We start from the raw sequence: 17,921 nt of genomic DNA, 5'->3' as shown, positions 1-17,921 counted from the left end.
ACTTAATCTTTGGTGGTACTGAAGCTGATATCTTTGACTGAATTTAATTCACGTTCATACAGGAAGACGACCATCACCAATCATTTATATATACACATACGATCTCCAACGTTTCCTCCCATTCAAGATATAAAAAAGGTTGTTTAATTTTTAAATCATATTTACTCTTAATTAATACAATTCAAAATCTTAGGTATTAGCATATTTACCACAAAACTGTTGTGTCTTTTCTCTAATTGCACAGAGTACACTTTATAATAATCATTCGTGACATAATTAATAATATTTGATGCAGTATTTTCACCACTTCAAGCCAACAATAAGCGCTTCAACAATACCAACACCGACACCTCCAAGTACATCTAATATATAATTCCGTCTGAGTAAAATTCTTAACAAACACACACTTAGTGTCCACAAAAATATGGGCTTCCATAATCCCTCTGAAACTGGATTTAGCATTGTGAAAAACATGAATATAAATGTCGATCTGGACGCATGGCCTGAAGGAAAACTAAATTTATCAGATCCCAAGGTGAGCATATCTGAACACACTCTTGGTCGCCGACGTCGAAACTTTGCTTTCAACACAGCAATTATGATAATATCTAATATTAGACCAAATAGCAGTGTTAACTGCATTTCGCAAAGTGATTTGCTATCAGCTATCCAAAAAAATGCTAACCAGCCAGCCAACCAAACATTGCCGTTGCATGATAACTCCAAATATTTGAAATGTAGCCGTAATTTGCTAAATGGTATAAACAGGAATACAAATGTAACTAATGTTTTTGTACATAACACATCTAGTTTAAGAAGTACGCCGAGTACGCCGGAACGTTCCTTGGTCCCCTAGAAGAGATAAGTGTAGATAGGTATTTGTGTTTGCAGAAAATATAATTATTTAAAATTATTAGAAAATTACTCGAATGTAGGCAACATTTGCTTTCAAATTACTTTTCCCAATAGACTAATAAACAGTACAACTATAACATCTATCTAAAACTGATTTACCGGTATCTTAAGGAAAACTCTGTTCTGAACAAAATCGTGCTACATTTTCTTCTCATCTAATATACATATATTATAAATTAACATATAAAGACAATCAAAAGACATTCCCACTGCTAGCAATTCCAAGTGTTGGATGGACATTACTCAACGAATATGGCACCAACGTTTAAAACAACTAATCACGTAGGAAAGGAGTGTCAAACATGTATTTAATTAATGCTAATATAAAACAATAATAATGTAATGAAATACAAACTTTTTCCAAAAATTCACCTACCATTATAAATTAATATTGTCTAATTTACACGTATATTTTGACCTTTGTTATTACTAATTGTTGGAAACAGGAAAAAAGTGATTCCCAACTCTCCTGTCACTGGAAATCAGAGATAAAGAGATCCCCAACTCTCCTGTCACTGGAAATGAGAGAGCCGCTCACCTACCGAACTGTGACAATTTACTGGATTGGGTAGATATTGCAATTGGAATGACTGGAACGGCCAGATTGAAATTATAGCAAAAATATATGTGAACGGAGGAATTTGTTGCCGCCGTTCAAGATCGCGAAATTTAAATATATTTCATGAAATGTTTTGTAATTTGATGCATAATAGAATTAATTTTCAATTACAATTAATTAAAAACATTTATTAATTGAGAACTAACAGGCTTAATTCACCTTATTAAGTATTGAAAGATCAAAAGTCAGTTGTTTTAATATACCATAAAATCATAAAAAAGGATTTAAGTAGTTTCGTCATATATTAAAAGTCCAATATATAATAATTTGCAATCGTAATAAATGTTGGGTGTTTTAATTTGAAATGCCCAAATATTCTTATTTTGTTCGATCTGGCCATAATGGAAAATGTTACAAAAAACACTTATTTTGAGGCGCTCTCACACTGGAATAAGTTGGGCATACCATTATCGCTGACGTATATGTAGTTTTGTACACATCTAAGTTTTTAATTATTTTTTCATAATATAAAATATCAAAACTGAAATTAAACTATTCAAAATAGTTTATATACTTATAAATAATAGCATTCGACCCTAATTTTGAATTAGTTTAAGAAAATTTCAAACATATTGAAGACATTTCTTATAATTACTACAGTATATCGAGATTGGCAACCCTGCGTTGTGAGAGGCTGCTGACTCGTTTATACGGGGAAAACCCCAAATCGTTGGAAATTCTATGGTAAGTGGGCGATGGAAGCGCTGTTGGCTAATGTGCTGAACACAATGACCGCGACAGACTGCAGCAGCACGACAGTGAACTGAAAATGGCGTTGTGAATCCTACTGCATGTACATTTGTGAGAAGGCAGCAACATAACAATGGCCGGCATGTACACAAGACAACGCAGTTGACCATTTTGCATGTACACAATTTCGTTGTGACCATACTAATACCTTGCACTTCAATGAAATTTTAATATTTTCTTCAAAGTGAAATTGCTTAAGCAAAACATAAGTAAATAGATAAATTTATTTGTTTTAAATTATCAATTGTTATTACAAATGATATAATAGAGCCATAATAGAGCTATTTTATGCTTTTATTTGTAAAATAACGTCAAGTTTGTTAGAGCTGTGAATAATTTTACATTTTACATGTTAGTGGCATCACCACTCTACCTCATCTCTCTACCTTCAACTCTACTGTCTACTCTTCTGTCGTCCTACTGTCGTTGGCAAATATAAGAATATATTGAAGTTAGCGAGAACGTCAACTGTCGGTCTGCAGTCGTGTAGTCGTGCAGTTGTCAAAATAACTGTGTCCATAAAAACATGTGTATTTTAATATTTGACGGATGTCGTTTGCAGTCTGTCGCGGTCATTGTGTTCAGCACATAGTCATTTACATTGCGCTCTCATGAGATTCATTTGGTCATATGTGTTGGAAGAAACAGTGGTTCATAAACTGAAGTTATTATTGAAATTACTTTTTATAAGAAAGTTTAAAGAAATAACATGGTTTGAAACTTTCGTCTTCGAAAATTATATCTATGTTTGGAAGTACCTACACTTGTGAACAATTTTTTTCAATAATGAAATTAAACAAACATAAAATAAGAAGTAGGTTATCTGATTTAAATTTTGGTACAATAATGCGTGTAGCTATAGCAAATGAGATTAAACCAAACATATAATTTATTATATCAAATAAACTAAAATGTTATAAAGACATATTAAAAAAATGATTACTAAAATAAAATATTTATTCAACTTTTTATTATTTGTCTTAGATTTTATAAATTTATAGTAATTATAAATAAAATTAAAATTGTTAGGCAAATTTACAGTTATTACTCACAGTGCAACTTCCTATATAAGTATGCGTGGAGTATTATAATACGTTGCTCTCACTTCCCTCTTCATGTTTGCCCGCGATGATACCCTCACCTAGCCCTAAAAATGTGCACTCGTGCCCGAGGGCTAATATGCCCGCTCCTGATTTTATGGAATCATCATGAAATATGTACATAGGTAAGTTTTAACATACATATGTACATACTTATGTACTAAGTATATGCTTTGATACCAAATATATACGGATCAAATATAAACAAACAAATCTGTAGGCGTAAATTTGTATACATTGGAATTAGCATTAATTTTCTCATTTAACACTGAAAATGCTCAATTCTGCTATTTTCGTGTTGAAACACGCTTATAATTTGTCTGTGGGAAGACTCCCTCATCTCTGCCGAGTACCCCTTCGAAAAGTTACGATATTTGAAACGTGAACCTTCTCTAAGATAAACGGTCTCTGCTGTATATACCGTGGTATGCCAACTTCAAAAGTATTTTTGGCGCGTTTTAGCAACATTCTACTTGCGGAATTTGCCGGATTTTACAGTTTAATTGGTTCTTGTAAATTGTCTAAAATAATTTGTTTAAAATGAAATCACCAAAATTATATGTAATTAAAAGAGGTAAGTTTAGCTTAATGGTTATTTTGTTTAAAATATGGGCAGGTTTGTAAATTTAATTTCTAAGAAAATGTACATCATGCTTATGGTTACTTTGTCTAAGAAGAGCGTTAAATTAGCCTATTCTATGATAGGTTTACCGTTTTTACATTAGTTATCCCATGGTAGTCATTATTTTATTTTTTAACAAAATCTTATAATACGTACATACATACATATATACAAGTTGTGAAATATGACCATACATATGTAGGTGCTTTGTGTACGACATGTCTGGACATGTACGATATATAGAACATGATTTTATATACATAAGTACATACTTATGTATCAGTTCGGGTAATTAGCCGGCAATAGCATAATTTCCATTTGCAAAAACTTATAACTTTAATTTCTATAAAATTTTAGAATTTAAATATAGTCATTAATTTTCTACAGATGGGCGTAAAGAAGATATACACAGCGATAAAATCAATTCTCGTGTTGAGAAACTCTGCTATGGCCTCAATATGGGTTTCGTGGATCCGGTAAATAAAATTTACACATATTATACATATACATACATACATATGTTATATTTTCAAACAACGGTACATAGAAAGAGCTAACAACCTTTTAATTACTCCTAAAAGGTGGCCATCACGTTAAAGGTTATAAATGGCTTGTATTGTGGGGTCACCACCCAAGAGCTTGATAACTTGGCTGCTGAAATAGCGGCAAGTCTTACAACACAACATGCCGACTATGCAACGTTGGCTGCTCGCATAGCTATATCAAATTTGCATAAAAATACTAAAAAAGTATTTTCCGGTAAGTGTTTTCACAAATTTTTTTCCAACAAAGTTTAATAAAGCTTAAAAAACTTACCTATGGTTGCATGAATAACGTAAATATTTACATTTTCCTAATTAGATGTTATAAGTGCGCTCTATTTCCACGTGAGCGACGAAACGGGATTACCAACTCCTATAATATCGGACTTTCATTATAATGTCGTAAAGCAGCATGCTGATCGCTTAAACTCTGCCATTATTTATGCCCGCGATTTTGGTTATAATTATTTTGGCTTTAAAACGCTTGAACGTTCCTATTTGCTAAAATTGAGCGGCAAAATTGTTGAGCGACCACAGCATATGTTAATGCGTGTTGCCATCGGTATACATGGCGAAGACATCGATGCAGCAATCGAAACTTACAACTTGCTTTCCGAACGTTATTTTACACATGCTTCTCCAACGCTTTTCGCTGCTGCCACTAAGCAGCCGCAATTGTCATCATGCTTTCTACTGACCATGGTGGACGATTCCATTGATGGTATTTTCACATCTGCACATCAATGTGCATTGATTTCCAAATCTGCTGGCGGTATTGGTCTGAACGTACATTGCATACGTGCAAAAGGCACTGCAATTGTGGGTACAAATAGCACATCAAATGGTTTAGTGCCTATGTTGCGAGTGTTCAATAATATAGCACGCTATGTGGATCAAGGGTGCGGTAAACGGCCCGGCGCCTTTGCCATCTACCTCGAACCATGGCATGCTGATATTTTCGAATTTTTGGATTTGAAGAAAAACACTGGCAAAGAAGAGCATCGCGCCAGAGATTTGTTCTATGCCTTATGGATACCTGATCTATTTATGAAACGTGTAGAAGCCGATGAAGACTGGTCGCTAATGTGTCCACACAAGTGTCCCGGTTTACATGAAGTATGGGGTGAAGAGTTCGAAAAGTTATATCTGAAATATGAACAGGAAGGACGTGCCAATAAGAAAATAAAAGCACAAAGTCTTTGGTTTAGCATTATTGAATCGCAAGTGGAGACCGGCACACCATACATGTTGTATAAAGATGCTTGTAATCGAAAGAGTAATCAACAGAATGTTGGCACAATTAAATGTAGTAATTTATGTACCGAAATTGTGGAATATTCGGCACCCGATGAGGTAGCTGTGTGCAACTTGGCTTCGATCGCCTTGAATATGTTTGTCACACCCGAGAAAACGTATGACTTTAAGCGCCTCAAAGAAGTCACAAAGACCGTTACACGTAATCTGAATAAAATCATAGACATTAATCATTATCCCTTGCCGGAGGCAAGGAAATCGAATTTCAGACATCGTCCCATTGGTATTGGCATACAAGGTTTTGCCGACGCTTTAATTCTAATGCGTTATCCATACGAAAGTGAAGAAGCATTCCGTTTGAATCAGCAAATATTCGAAACTATTTACTATGGCGCCTTGGAAGCCAGTTGCGAATTAGCTGAAAACTATGGCACCTATGAAACGTATAAAGGTTCACCCGTTAGTAAGGGTATTCTACAGTATGACATGTGGGATAAAACACCAACTGATCTTTGGAATTGGACCGAATTGAAGGAGAAAATAAAGCAACATGGTGTCCGCAACTCTTTGCTGCTTGCGCCCATGCCAACTGCTTCAACAGCACAAATTATGGGCAACAATGAGTCATTTGAACCGTACACTTCCAATATTTATACACGTCGTGTGCTTTCGGGTGAATTTCAAGTTGTAAATCATCACTTGTTACGCGATCTAACCGAGTTGGGTCTGTGGGATGATGATATGAAGAATAATATTATAACCAGTCGCGGATCCATACAAAATATTGAATGCATACCACAGCACATACGCGATCTATACAAAACTGTTTGGGAGATTTCCGTGAAAACCTCGATCAAAATGGCTGCAGATCGTGGTGCATTCATCGATCAGAGTCAGTCGTTCAACATACACGTGGCTGAGCCCAACTATGGTAAGCTTACTTCTATACATTTCTACGGCTGGAAGGCAGGTCTCAAGACTGGCATGTATTATTTGCGTACGAAACCAGCTGCAAATGCTATACAATTTACTGTGGATAAAGGCCGCAAGGAGACGAATGGTGAAATTAAAACTCAGCCTTTGGTAGATGAAGTTGGTTCACCAAATCGCAGCCGAAATCTGGCGGATATGGTTTGCTCACTGGAAAGCAAAGATGCCTGTATGTCGTGCGGCTCATAAATTATTTGAAATAAAAATTTAGTGTTAAGTGTAAGTTATTAAATAGCAGTTTTTTGCTTTGTGTAAGAGGTGTTTTGAAATGTTTGCATGAACTTTAATAAATACAGCCTTATTTGAAATCTATAGTCATAAAAAACAAAAACTATATTTCACTTTCGAGAATAATTTAAATTTTCGATAATGTCCCTTTCAAACAATTCATGAAAAACTTAATGTTCAATAGCACTGAAGCTACAATACCCTTCCCAAATAAAAAAAGTTTCCATTCCGGAGATTGTACCGTTTTCCGTGCCGGTTTTGCTGATGATATCTTATCAAATAAAAAAGTTTTCCTCACAAAAACTTAATTTTGCACGGTTAGTTTGTATAGCAGCTATTGGGGTGGCGAGTAGCTTCTTAGTGAGAAAAGCACATGTGCCAAATTTCAGATCGATATCTCAAAAACCGAGTCTAGTTCGCGTACATTTATACAGACAGACGGGCATTACGAAGCATTTTTATACGCACATTGTACGGTATTCCTGTTATTCAGGATACTTACATAAATGCTTGTTATATTTTTAAAACATATTTATTTTTTATTAATACAATACAAAATCTTAAGTGTTAGCATATTTATCACAAAATTGTTGTGTCTTTTATCTCATTGCACAGAGTACACTTTATATTCCTATGCTTAGTTTGTTAATGAGTCACATCAATTTTTTATTTTGGCTAACGTTTTGCTTAACAAATATACAACTTTTTAATACAATACAAAAAAATAATAATTTTTATTCTTCTCCACCGGGCAAATAATCATTCGTGACATAATTAATAATGTTTGAGGCAGCATTTTCACCAATCCACAGTAGACCAACAATAAGCGCTTCAACAATACCAACACCCATACCGCCAAGTACATCTAATATATAATGCCGGCTGAGTAAAACTCTTGACAAACACACACTTAGTGTCCACGAAAATATGGGCATCCATAATATTTCTGAAACTGGATTTAGCATTGTGAAAAACATGAATATAAACGCCGATCTGGACGCATGACCTGAAGGAAAACTAAATTTATCAGGTCCCAAGGTGAGCATATCTGTACACACTGCTGGTCGCCGACGTCGAAAGATTGCTTTCAACACCGCAATTATGATAATATCTAATATTAGTCCAAATAGCAGATTTAACTGCATTTGGTAAAGTGATTTGCTATCAGCTATCCAAATAAATGCTAACCAGCCAGCCAACCAAGCAATGCCGTTGCATGATATCTCCAAACATTTGCAATGTAGCCGTAATTTGGTAAATGGTATATACTGGAATACAAATGTTACTAATTTTTTTGTCCATAACACATCTAGTTTAAGCACTTCGCCGAGTACGCCGGAACGTTCCTTGGTTCCCTAAAAGAGATAAGTGTAGATAGGTATTTGTGTTTGCAGAAAATATAATTATTTAAAATAAAAAAAAAAAAAATTTCTCGAATATAGTCAACATTTGCTTTCAAACTACTTTTCCCGAAACTAATAAACAGTACAACTATAACATCTACCTAAAACTAATTTACCGGTATCTTAAGGAAGACTGTGCTCTGAACAAAATCATACTACATTTTCTTCACAGCTGGTATATATTAATCATGAACATATAAAAACAATCAAAAGTCATTCCACACCTAGCAATTACAAGTGCTTACTGGATATTACTCAACGAATAAGGCACCAAAGTTTAAAGCAACGAATCATGTAGGAAAGGAGTGTCAAATCTGTATTTAATTCATGCTAATATAAAACAATAATAATGTAACGAAATATACACATTTTTTCCAAAAATTCACCTACCATTATAAATTAATTTTGTTCAATTTACACGTATATTTTGCACCTTTGTTATTACTAATTGTTGCAAATATTTAATCAAGTGTAGGCGCATAGGGTGGTCATAATGAATCAAAATAAGTTTGTGTAGTGTTGGTTAACTTATAAAATTTAAGATATTTTTTGTTTGTCAAAAAGTTTAAACTGACCCTTCCAATAATTGTTAAGAAATGAAAAAAAAAGTTATATACTTAATTTTATCTTGTTTTTCTCATTGTGCTATTAATATGGAGTATACAACATTATTCACAGTTGCGATTATTATTAAGGCAAATTGGGTTTCATTTACAATAGCAGTGACCATTATAGGTGTCAATATATTCTCTCTAAATTGGAATATTAATTATCATTGCAATTAAGCTTCGGTCCAGCTAGGTCTAACGCCACCGTTCGTGTTATTGCGTACGATAGTGTTTCGATAAACGTTGACTTTGGCATGGAATACATTGCTAGTTTTATTTCATAATCACGTAATCCTCTTATAAAACTCTGAATCTTAGTTGTTTCAAGTAAATCCTTGGAACCATTAGCGTACGTTAAATTGCTAAGACGTTCAATATCGTTGGCATAATCTAGTATTGTCTCATTAGGTTTCTGCACGCGATTAACTAGTTGCATATTGTTTATTTGTCGCCAGTGCTCACTACCATATTTTCTTTCCAACTCAGCCATAACAGCTTCATAATTAAGATTCGTTATATTCGTAAAGGTTTGCAGGATCGCGGTAGCAGGGCCTTTAATAGCTAAAACCAATGCAGCTAACTTCTCCACATCGTTCCATTTATTAAGCTTTACAGACATTTCAAATTGTAGTTTGAAAATTGAAATAGGCATCGTTTCATCGAATGTTGGTGGAGTTGAGTGAAAAGTGTCAACGACTTTTGGTAGATTATTGTCAAGTATTTCATTCCTACAAACGTTTATGTGGTGCCTTTCCGCATTTCTATCAGTAGCTTGGATTTCATTTTCAACCTTCGGATGACTTTTCTGCCAATCACGTTCTAATTTTTCTTGTCTTGCACTCAGTTGTCCATTGATCGCTTCGATGTGTAATAGCCTTTCTTCCATTTTCTTTAGGTGCACAGATAAATTTAAACGCCACTTAGCCAAGTCAGCATATGCACGTTCTCCCATTACCAATGCATTTTGCTGTATACGTTCTTCCAATAGCGTTGCACTATCCTGCACATGTTCCTTCAATTGCGCGGAATTTTTAACTATATCATCTGCGAAACGTTGTTGTATATCATCAACTTGTGTGGTATTTTGTATCAAACTCTCTTGTACCCCCGCTATTGCAGACAATAAAGTGGTCATTCCCATAGAAACCGCGGTGCGAGTCTCATTGTCAAAAACTGCTAAAGCCTGTAATTCGTTGTCATTTTTGGATACCACATCTGAAAACTGATATTTTTCGCTATTTTCCCCACGGGCCTCCATTGATTGTAATAGTCGCGCCTGTAATTTCGATTTGCTCCCTTTCGTTAGCAATTGTCTTGCTTCCAATTCCTTTTTTAATTGCCTTACGCTTAAATCAAGAAGTCTAGGCATGTATAAACCTTACTTTACCACACTTTTGACTTAACAATTAACTCCACAACCACGAAAAGATTACACAAAATTTCAAAATTAAAAATTGTGTGCTAATTGACAATTAATTAATGTAACGGACACCTGAATTTTCAACGTCATTGGAGGGACATTCCAGATCATTCGTTTTCCTTCATATCGTATACGGTATTTTCCAGAATTTGTTAATGCGCCTGCCGGACGTTGTTAAATCCAACGCCAATTCGTTAAAGTTATAGCGATCGGTCGATGTAATAAAAAGCTTCTATAAAAAAACTATTGAAGCTTTTAAAAACTCAAAAGTTTATTGTAGGTATGTATATTGAACATAAAATTTATTTAACCCAAATTCATAAAATTATTTACAATTTAAAAATAAACCTGTTCATACCAATTTTAAATACATATGGCAACTTCTTTGGTACATTAGGTTTGTTTTAAAACTTCTAGTATCTGTTAGCTTTCACGAAGAACAAGAAGGAAATTAATTTTTCACATTCACTTCATATCAACACTTAAAAATTAATGAATAGAGTTTTCATCATTCAAACAATGAAAATAGACAAATTCAATGCAAATGGGTTAAACATCGGTTTTTTACATATACTACCAGAAATTTCACAAGCAGAAACTTGCAGCTCTCTTTGATTCTTACGCTCTTGCTTGCTGGTGATAGTTAGCCCTTAGGGAACAAACCTGTTGTGTTTAGGTGTTTACATATGTTTTGTGTTATCTGTGATTTTCTTAAATTTAATACAAGCTCCACACTTTTGTTTCGAGCGTGTAGCACATTAGAATAATATTTGAAAAAATGTTGAATGGAATAGTGGCCGAACCCTCTGTATACTTCTTTGAGGGAGTAGAAAAGCTTTTGGAAATTTGGTTCGAAGATGATGATAACGACGAATGTGATTTGAGGAAAATACCCAGGTAGTGTTTATATTTGATTGCAAGTGTAACAGTGGTAACATTGATACTTACATTTATGTGATAAATAGTACAATAGTTATTAGTGCAGTGAGTAATTATGAGCAAAATATGTATAAATTTGGTATCCGCTATTGAGACATTCTGAAGCTTATGCGTATGTTACTCCACTATCGCAGTAACTTAGCCAAATAGTGGCCGGATATAAAACGGTGTCGTTCCGGTTCCGCAGATCAGACTTTGTTACAATTTTCAGCAATCAATTATTGATGGCAATTGGTGATAAGGACGGAAACTATTAGATACACAGGCTGTATATGCCGACAGTTTTAAAAATATATTGTATATATGCCTGGTTTTTGTACATACCGGCATACATACACATTTTTAAGTATTGCTCTTATCACTAAGTACCAATCCTTACAAAAGGTTATCAAAAATTTGCCCTTTTAAAATGCTGATTATCTGAGCAAGCCTTAAACTTTTTTAATTATTAGGCGCACGCACAATTTTGAACATGCTTTCTATTTCTATAAAATTGTTTATAATTTCAGAGCTAGCTGGGAAACATTACTACAATCAGTAAAATGTGAAATCATTAGTTTTACCAAAAATGATGCCATAGATGCTTATGTATTAAGGTAATTAATTTCATAAATATACATATATGTATGTATAACTGAACTTATTTATTGTATGCCACCACAATTGCAGTGAAAGTAGCATGTTCGTTTCGAAGAAGCGCTGGATTTTAAAAACATGCGGCTCCACAACATTGCTAAAGAGTTTGAAACCACTTTTGGAGCTAGTGCCTCAATATGGTTTCACAGAAATAACCGATTTATTTTACTCCAGAAAGAATTTCTCACGTCCTGAGTTGCAGGTAGGTGTAATTATTTCGGTTGTCAATGCATATATTACCAACACACATCACTTTCAGGCCTTTCCACATCGTGGTTTTTGTGAAGAAGTCGAATACCTTGACACCGTCTTCGAAGAAGGTCGCTCATACTGTTTAGGTTCAATCAATAGAGAATGCTGGTATTTATATACTTTCAGTAAGTATAAGAAGGAAGTGATGCGGCCACGTAAACTCGATAATGCCGAACCAGATCAGACTATTGAGATTTTGATGCAAAATTTAGACAAGGATGTTATGGCCAAATTTTCGAAAGAGAAATACGAAACCGGTGCAGAAGTAACAAAGGTGGGTAAACAGGAAAACAACATTTAAAATTTTATTAAAATAAATTTATATTAATTATAGGCTACAGGCATAGATAAATTACTGCCTAATATGATAATTGATGATTTCCTTTTTGATCCGTGTGGTTACTCAATGAATGGCATAGCAGACAAGGTAAGAAATCATAATAAATAAACAGCGCTATTTACTTAAATGATCGTATGTGCACAATTAACCCATTGCAGGGAGAATATATGACAATACATATAACACCTGAAAGCAATTTTTCTTATGTTAGTTTTGAAAGCAATGTGTCCATGAATAACTATGCCGAACTTATAAACCGAGTGGTAAAAACTTTCAAACCCGGCAAGTTTGTGGTAACCATCTTTGCAAATAAGGTGTGTATTTGTGGCCTTGTATAATATTTTCACATAAACTTTGTATTAACGCTCAACTTTTGTTAGGCATCGCCTGCTTATGCTACCATAAAAGAGTTGGAACTCGAATATGCGGAAAAGACCAGCTGGAAGCGCTCGAATATGCAGTATTGCAGTTTTCCATTATACAATTTGCTGTTCGCACAATATTGTCAATGTCCTTGAGATTACTGACAAACAATATATACTTAGTACACTTCCTAGAAAATCTCCAATATATTTTAACTACAGGACATCAGTAAGCTCATTTCTGTTCAATTATGTAATAGATTGTAAAATAAAAGTTATATATAAACATTAGTATAGAACAAACAAATAGTATTTTAGTTAAAAACGAGTTTTTAATTACAAAAGACTTGTATAGCATTTGGTATAACTTCAATGCGTAAAGGTTTAACAGCATACTCCTCGCCATCTATGGAGTAGTGGGCTTCCGTAGCAGCTTTGTCCGTAGGTTGCAATCGTATTGTTCTACTTTTAATTGTGCTATTTGGCGCCAACTCTTTACCAATGACTTTGTTTATTTGCTTAACAAAGTCAAAGCCTGGCGTAAGTGTATCAAAAATTTTTGTTTCGAGCTCGGAGGTGGCACCCACGTTTTGTTTACACGTTATATTTAATTGATTCACATTTGTATGTCCTTCGGTTTTCGTATCACAATCTTCGTTCAACTTGTACGAATTTATATTATTGGCTGTATTTGCATCCCGAACTGTATACATTCGTGGTAAAAACTTCTTTACATACGATTTATTTTCGTATGGTTGACAATTTCTACAGCCGGCACAAGGCGGCGTATACACGTAATCAGTGGCAAGATTCCAATTTAATTTATTTGAAAAAGCACTGAAAAATGTTGCAGCATATTGCCTTAATGGTCCAAAATACCAGTATTTATCTGTAATGCTCTCAACATCACGTAAAAGTCCCCAAGAAAAGTCGTTCAAGCCGTAAACTGTAGCGTTTTCCTTTTTCGCGTCCGCTGGTTCTGTTGTGTCATTAATGAAATCAACTTTCATGACACTTTCATTCTTTACTTTTTCTTGGAGTAACGGCGTTAAAGCGGCAGTAAGTGATTTCACACGTTCTAGTTTGTTTTCGGGCTTTATATCAAGATATTTAAAAGCAGTAGTACTTTTTCGACCTAATGGCAATAAAACAATTGGACATTTACCCTCCTTGCGTCGTAACAAGCCGGTAACTACTTCGGAGGCTGTGCCATCACCGCCAGCAACCACAATTGCATGTGGACGCACAGTCATTTCGTTTAGCCATGTTTTGACATGCCCTTCTTGTGTTGTTTTTATGATGTCCACGTTGTAACCGGATAAATGTAATATGGGCTCGCAATATTCTTTGAACTAGAAGTATATGGAAATAAAAGTAAATAAATTCAATATAATGGTTCCGCAGCAATGTTTACCATTTTTTCGGCATTTCTCTTATTAGCAGCGGGATTTAAAACGACCAATACGTGTTTCGGCTTATCACAGATTTTCCCCATGGCTACAGTTTCAGCACACACATTTTTCATATGCTGGGATATACTACAAATATTTTATTTATTTAATAAAATAAAAGTAATATTTGATAAAACAATTGTTTACAATATTCAAATTCACACTTTCAATTATATGGCAAGGTTGTATAAAACCGCACACGATTTGATTACACCATATAAAGTTATTCACATTTTTTATAGTTAAGCTGACTTACTCAAAACTTGTTTTGGCATAATAAATGCCGTAGCCTGCAACGCCTGCCGCAAACAATGATTTTTTCCAATGATTTCGTATTGTTTTGAGTGCAATCATTTTATTTTAATTTAATCATGCACAACAGCTGCACTGGTAACAAAATTGCTAGAAATGCGATTGACCGCTAAGTACAGGGTGATTGAAGTGAAATATATATTATCGATATGTTGCGATTAGTTGTATGGAAATAAATCGATTTATAACTATTTAAGTAAATAAATGTGTTTAATTTATATTTATTTTATAAACTGTTGCATCAATCTCCGTTTTGTTATATATACTACCAATATCATTGATTTTGAACTAACTTAAATATTGTTCATGGGTTTGTACTCAAGTATCATCACTTGTAGTTTGTAGTCAATTTATTAGTAGTATTATTGTAACACCGACTGGCTTCCGGTAATCGCTTTTTGAAATAAGCCAAAGCAGTTTTCAAAAATTTAAAACATTGGTTTCCTGCACATTTTGCACTTTAACCCCTGTGTGAAAACACTAAAATTTTTATTACATACAGGGATTAGTGAAAAAACAAACAATTTTATTAGCCTCTTGTAACGCATATATTTTTACTCGAGAGAAAACAAAACTATAAAAATATTAGTAAAGTATACTTTTAGTTCGCATGCAATATTTTAACTTTTTATTAATTACATTATCGATATTCTGCTGCTCAAAAAAGGGTTTAATGTAAAATAAAATTTACAAGCATTAAATGTACAAGTGAAAATGTCGCAAGCAAAGCGCATGTGCAATTACCAGGCTCTTGTCTATGTCAAGGAAGTATTATGTGCATTTCATAGTAAAAACTTTCTGTTGTGTTAAAAGCCAAAGTATGTCCTGTGACCTGAAAAAACCAAAATAGTTTCATACCTTCAACAGTTTTAAATAAAATGTTCCGCAACTTAAAAGCAATTTGTGTATTAGCTATAATTTTTATATGTGAGTAGAATTTACAAATATGTATAATGCATATTTTTTCACGCTGTTAAAATATGGACACAAAAATTGCATTTTAGCAGACTTACATACATATGCACAAAATTTTTGCGCACATATTTCTTGTTGAAAATAGCTTAAAGAAATCTATTTTTCTTTCACTTAATTAAAATAACAGTGAACATTTCATTAATTATGTTAATTTATGCCTTGCATAGTTTTCCACAGAAAAATCGACTGTCAATATGCTTATATTGATCACAACCAACAAGCCAACGCTTCGGTGTTTGTGCAAAAATCGCGGGGTGTCGAGGAGACATTCGAGTCGTTGGGGGACACATATTTGAAACAAAGTAGACCGCTTGATAGAGGGCCCTACTTTGATACATCAGCTACGAAAAATGTGACATCGTTAGTTGGTAAAACAGCGCATTTGAATTGCCGTATTAAGAACCTTGGAAACAAAACAGTGAGTAATAATAATTGCCAACAGATGGGCATTGAGCCAAGTGGTGGAAAGATATAGTGCATATGTGTGTAGATGATGTATGGCGTAAATGGCTTTTGGAATATTTTCCAAAGTTAAAAAATGTTCGATAATTTAAAGTGTTAATTTTTGCAATTTTCTTTTAAAATAAAGTAAATTACTTTTGTAATATTTTCCAAAGTTAAAAAATGTTGGTTTTTAGCTTCGATAATTTAAAGTGTAAATTTTTGCAATTTTCTTTGAAAACCTAGTTTTTAGCTTCAACATCAATGTTTTCCAAACATTTTTGGCATCTACTATCAACTAGAAAACTTATTATTTCACATACTTTCATTAAAGAATATATTAAATAATATCATAATTTAAGGTTTCATGGATCAGACATAGAGATTTACACCTACTGACTGTGGGCGAAAGCACCTACACTTCCGATCAACGATTCACATCCATATATAACAAGCTAAGTGGGGATTGGTCTTTGCAGGTAGGCCACAAATATAAATAATAATTTATAGATATAAGGAAATTTTTGCGGTAATTAGTTGTTTGTAATATACATATTTAAAAAATGACAAAAATTAAAAAAAAGTTATGTACATGTAAATACTGTTTTTTTTATCATTCTTTCTGCCCATTTTAGATTAAATTTCCGCAAATAAGAGATTCCGGCATTTATGAATGCCAAGTTTCAACAACGCCTCCTGTTGGCTATACAATGGTTTTCTCTGTAGTCGGTAAGTTAACACACTTAAAATGTATATGTTCACATAAAAAAGTTTAATGAAAGTAATACTTAACGAAATTGTATTTAAAAATAATTCCAGAACCGATAACGAGCATTCCTGGTGGTCCAGAGTTGTATATTGATATGGGCTCAACCGTTAATTTAACTTGTATTGTCAAACATCTGCCCGATCCGCCATTGACAGTGCACTGGACTCACAATAATGAGGTAAATAGCATGAAAATATTTCTTTTCACTTTTTAAAATTAAGTTATTTTTAAAAAAGGAAATAAATTACGATTCACCACGTGGTGGCGTTTCCGTTATCACCGAGAAGGGCGACATTACAACGTCTTATCTTTTGATACAAAGAGCAAGAATTTCCGATTCCGGCAGATATGCTTGCTTACCATCCAATGCAAATTCTAAAACTGTCAACGTACATGTACTAAATGGTGTGTGTATTTGTAATATATTGTACTGATTTTTTTCTGCAATTTACTTAAAATAATTTTCTCTTAAACTTTAGGTGAACATCCAGCAGCTGTACAACGTGCCGGCAATTCATTAAATTATTGTAGCAATTTTATTGTTGTGTTGATTGTGTGTCGTATAATATATATTATAGATTAAAACTTGTATGTATGTAAATGCAAAACAAACAAAAATTAAATATTTCTTACATTGTTATAGATTCGAAAATTTTATAGATATTTAAAGGAATATCATTGTAAATTAAAGATACATTTTCTATGTAAATATACTTTATCTGATCTATTAAGCCTTAAAAAGCTATGAGTTGGTTGGTGTTACATTTGTAAATGATGGTTGAATATGTTTTATAAGTTATGCAAAGCAATAATATTAAACAAGAAAAAAATTTAACTTCGATTGCACTAGAGCTGGAATAACCTTCACAAATAAAAAAGTTTCCATACAAGATCAAACTAGATTTTGATCGGTCAATCGCTATAGTAGTCCGATCTGACAAATTTATTCAGAGCTTATAGCCTTGCTTTGCGTAATAATATAAGCCAAATTTC

General features: G+C 33.6%; 6 protein-coding genes and 1 pseudogene across 6 annotated transcripts; 3 read left to right on the top strand and 4 right to left on the bottom strand.

The window, feature by feature from the left end:
- Positions 1–139: 139 nt before the first annotated feature.
- Positions 140–1,432, bottom strand: LOC126753558 (polyisoprenoid diphosphate/phosphate phosphohydrolase PLPP6-like; annotated as a pseudogene).
- A 2,427-nt stretch (positions 1,433–3,859) lies between these two features.
- Positions 3,860–7,100, top strand: LOC126753562 (ribonucleoside-diphosphate reductase large subunit-like). The gene is made up of 4 exons (XM_050465082.1): positions 3,860–3,958; positions 4,394–4,482; positions 4,588–4,765; positions 4,868–7,100. Exons 1-4 carry the CDS (start codon positions 3,925–3,927, stop codon positions 6,979–6,981), a joined length of 2,415 nt encoding a protein of 804 aa, XP_050321039.1. The 5' UTR covers positions 3,860–3,924; the 3' UTR covers positions 6,982–7,100.
- A 440-nt stretch (positions 7,101–7,540) lies between these two features.
- LOC126753559 (polyisoprenoid diphosphate/phosphate phosphohydrolase PLPP6) lies at positions 7,541–8,954 on the bottom strand. Its single transcript, XM_050465080.1, has 2 exons — positions 8,814–8,954; positions 7,541–8,375 (listed from the first exon to the last, which is right to left on the bottom strand). The coding sequence occupies exons 1-2, from the start codon at positions 8,814–8,816 to the stop codon at positions 7,755–7,757; spliced, it is 624 nt and encodes a 207-aa protein (XP_050321037.1). The 5' UTR covers positions 8,817–8,954; the 3' UTR covers positions 7,541–7,754.
- A 90-nt stretch (positions 8,955–9,044) lies between these two features.
- On the bottom strand, positions 9,045–10,510 carry LOC126753553 (uncharacterized). The gene has a single exon (XM_050465074.1). It carries the CDS (start codon positions 10,398–10,400, stop codon positions 9,189–9,191), a length of 1,212 nt encoding a protein of 403 aa, XP_050321031.1. The 5' UTR covers positions 10,401–10,510; the 3' UTR covers positions 9,045–9,188.
- A 458-nt stretch (positions 10,511–10,968) lies between these two features.
- LOC126753554 (S-adenosylmethionine decarboxylase proenzyme) lies at positions 10,969–13,287 on the top strand. Its single transcript, XM_050465075.1, has 7 exons — positions 10,969–11,348; positions 11,900–11,986; positions 12,060–12,228; positions 12,286–12,552; positions 12,613–12,705; positions 12,777–12,932; positions 12,999–13,287. The coding sequence occupies exons 1-7, from the start codon at positions 11,230–11,232 to the stop codon at positions 13,134–13,136; spliced, it is 1,029 nt and encodes a 342-aa protein (XP_050321032.1). The 5' UTR covers positions 10,969–11,229; the 3' UTR covers positions 13,137–13,287.
- A 5-nt stretch (positions 13,288–13,292) lies between these two features.
- Positions 13,293–14,817, bottom strand: LOC126753552 (acylglycerol kinase, mitochondrial). The gene is made up of 3 exons (XM_050465073.1): positions 14,688–14,817; positions 14,395–14,518; positions 13,293–14,332 (listed from the first exon to the last, which is right to left on the bottom strand). Exons 1-3 carry the CDS (start codon positions 14,783–14,785, stop codon positions 13,313–13,315), a joined length of 1,242 nt encoding a protein of 413 aa, XP_050321030.1. The 5' UTR covers positions 14,786–14,817; the 3' UTR covers positions 13,293–13,312.
- A 666-nt stretch (positions 14,818–15,483) lies between these two features.
- LOC126753557 (hemicentin-1-like) lies at positions 15,484–17,676 on the top strand. Its single transcript, XM_050465079.1, has 7 exons — positions 15,484–15,670; positions 15,886–16,136; positions 16,522–16,638; positions 16,795–16,888; positions 16,979–17,106; positions 17,165–17,333; positions 17,408–17,676. Exons 1-7 carry the CDS (start codon positions 15,622–15,624, stop codon positions 17,509–17,511), a joined length of 912 nt encoding a protein of 303 aa, XP_050321036.1. The 5' UTR covers positions 15,484–15,621; the 3' UTR covers positions 17,512–17,676.
- The last annotated feature ends 245 nt before the right edge of the window (positions 17,677–17,921 follow it).

This window comes from Bactrocera neohumeralis, chromosome 3, assembly GCF_024586455.1.
Source record: "Bactrocera neohumeralis isolate Rockhampton chromosome 3, APGP_CSIRO_Bneo_wtdbg2-racon-allhic-juicebox.fasta_v2, whole genome shotgun sequence".
NCBI lineage: Eukaryota > Metazoa > Arthropoda > Insecta > Diptera > Tephritidae > Bactrocera > Bactrocera neohumeralis.
This window is presented reverse-complemented; position numbering and strand designations above follow the sequence as displayed.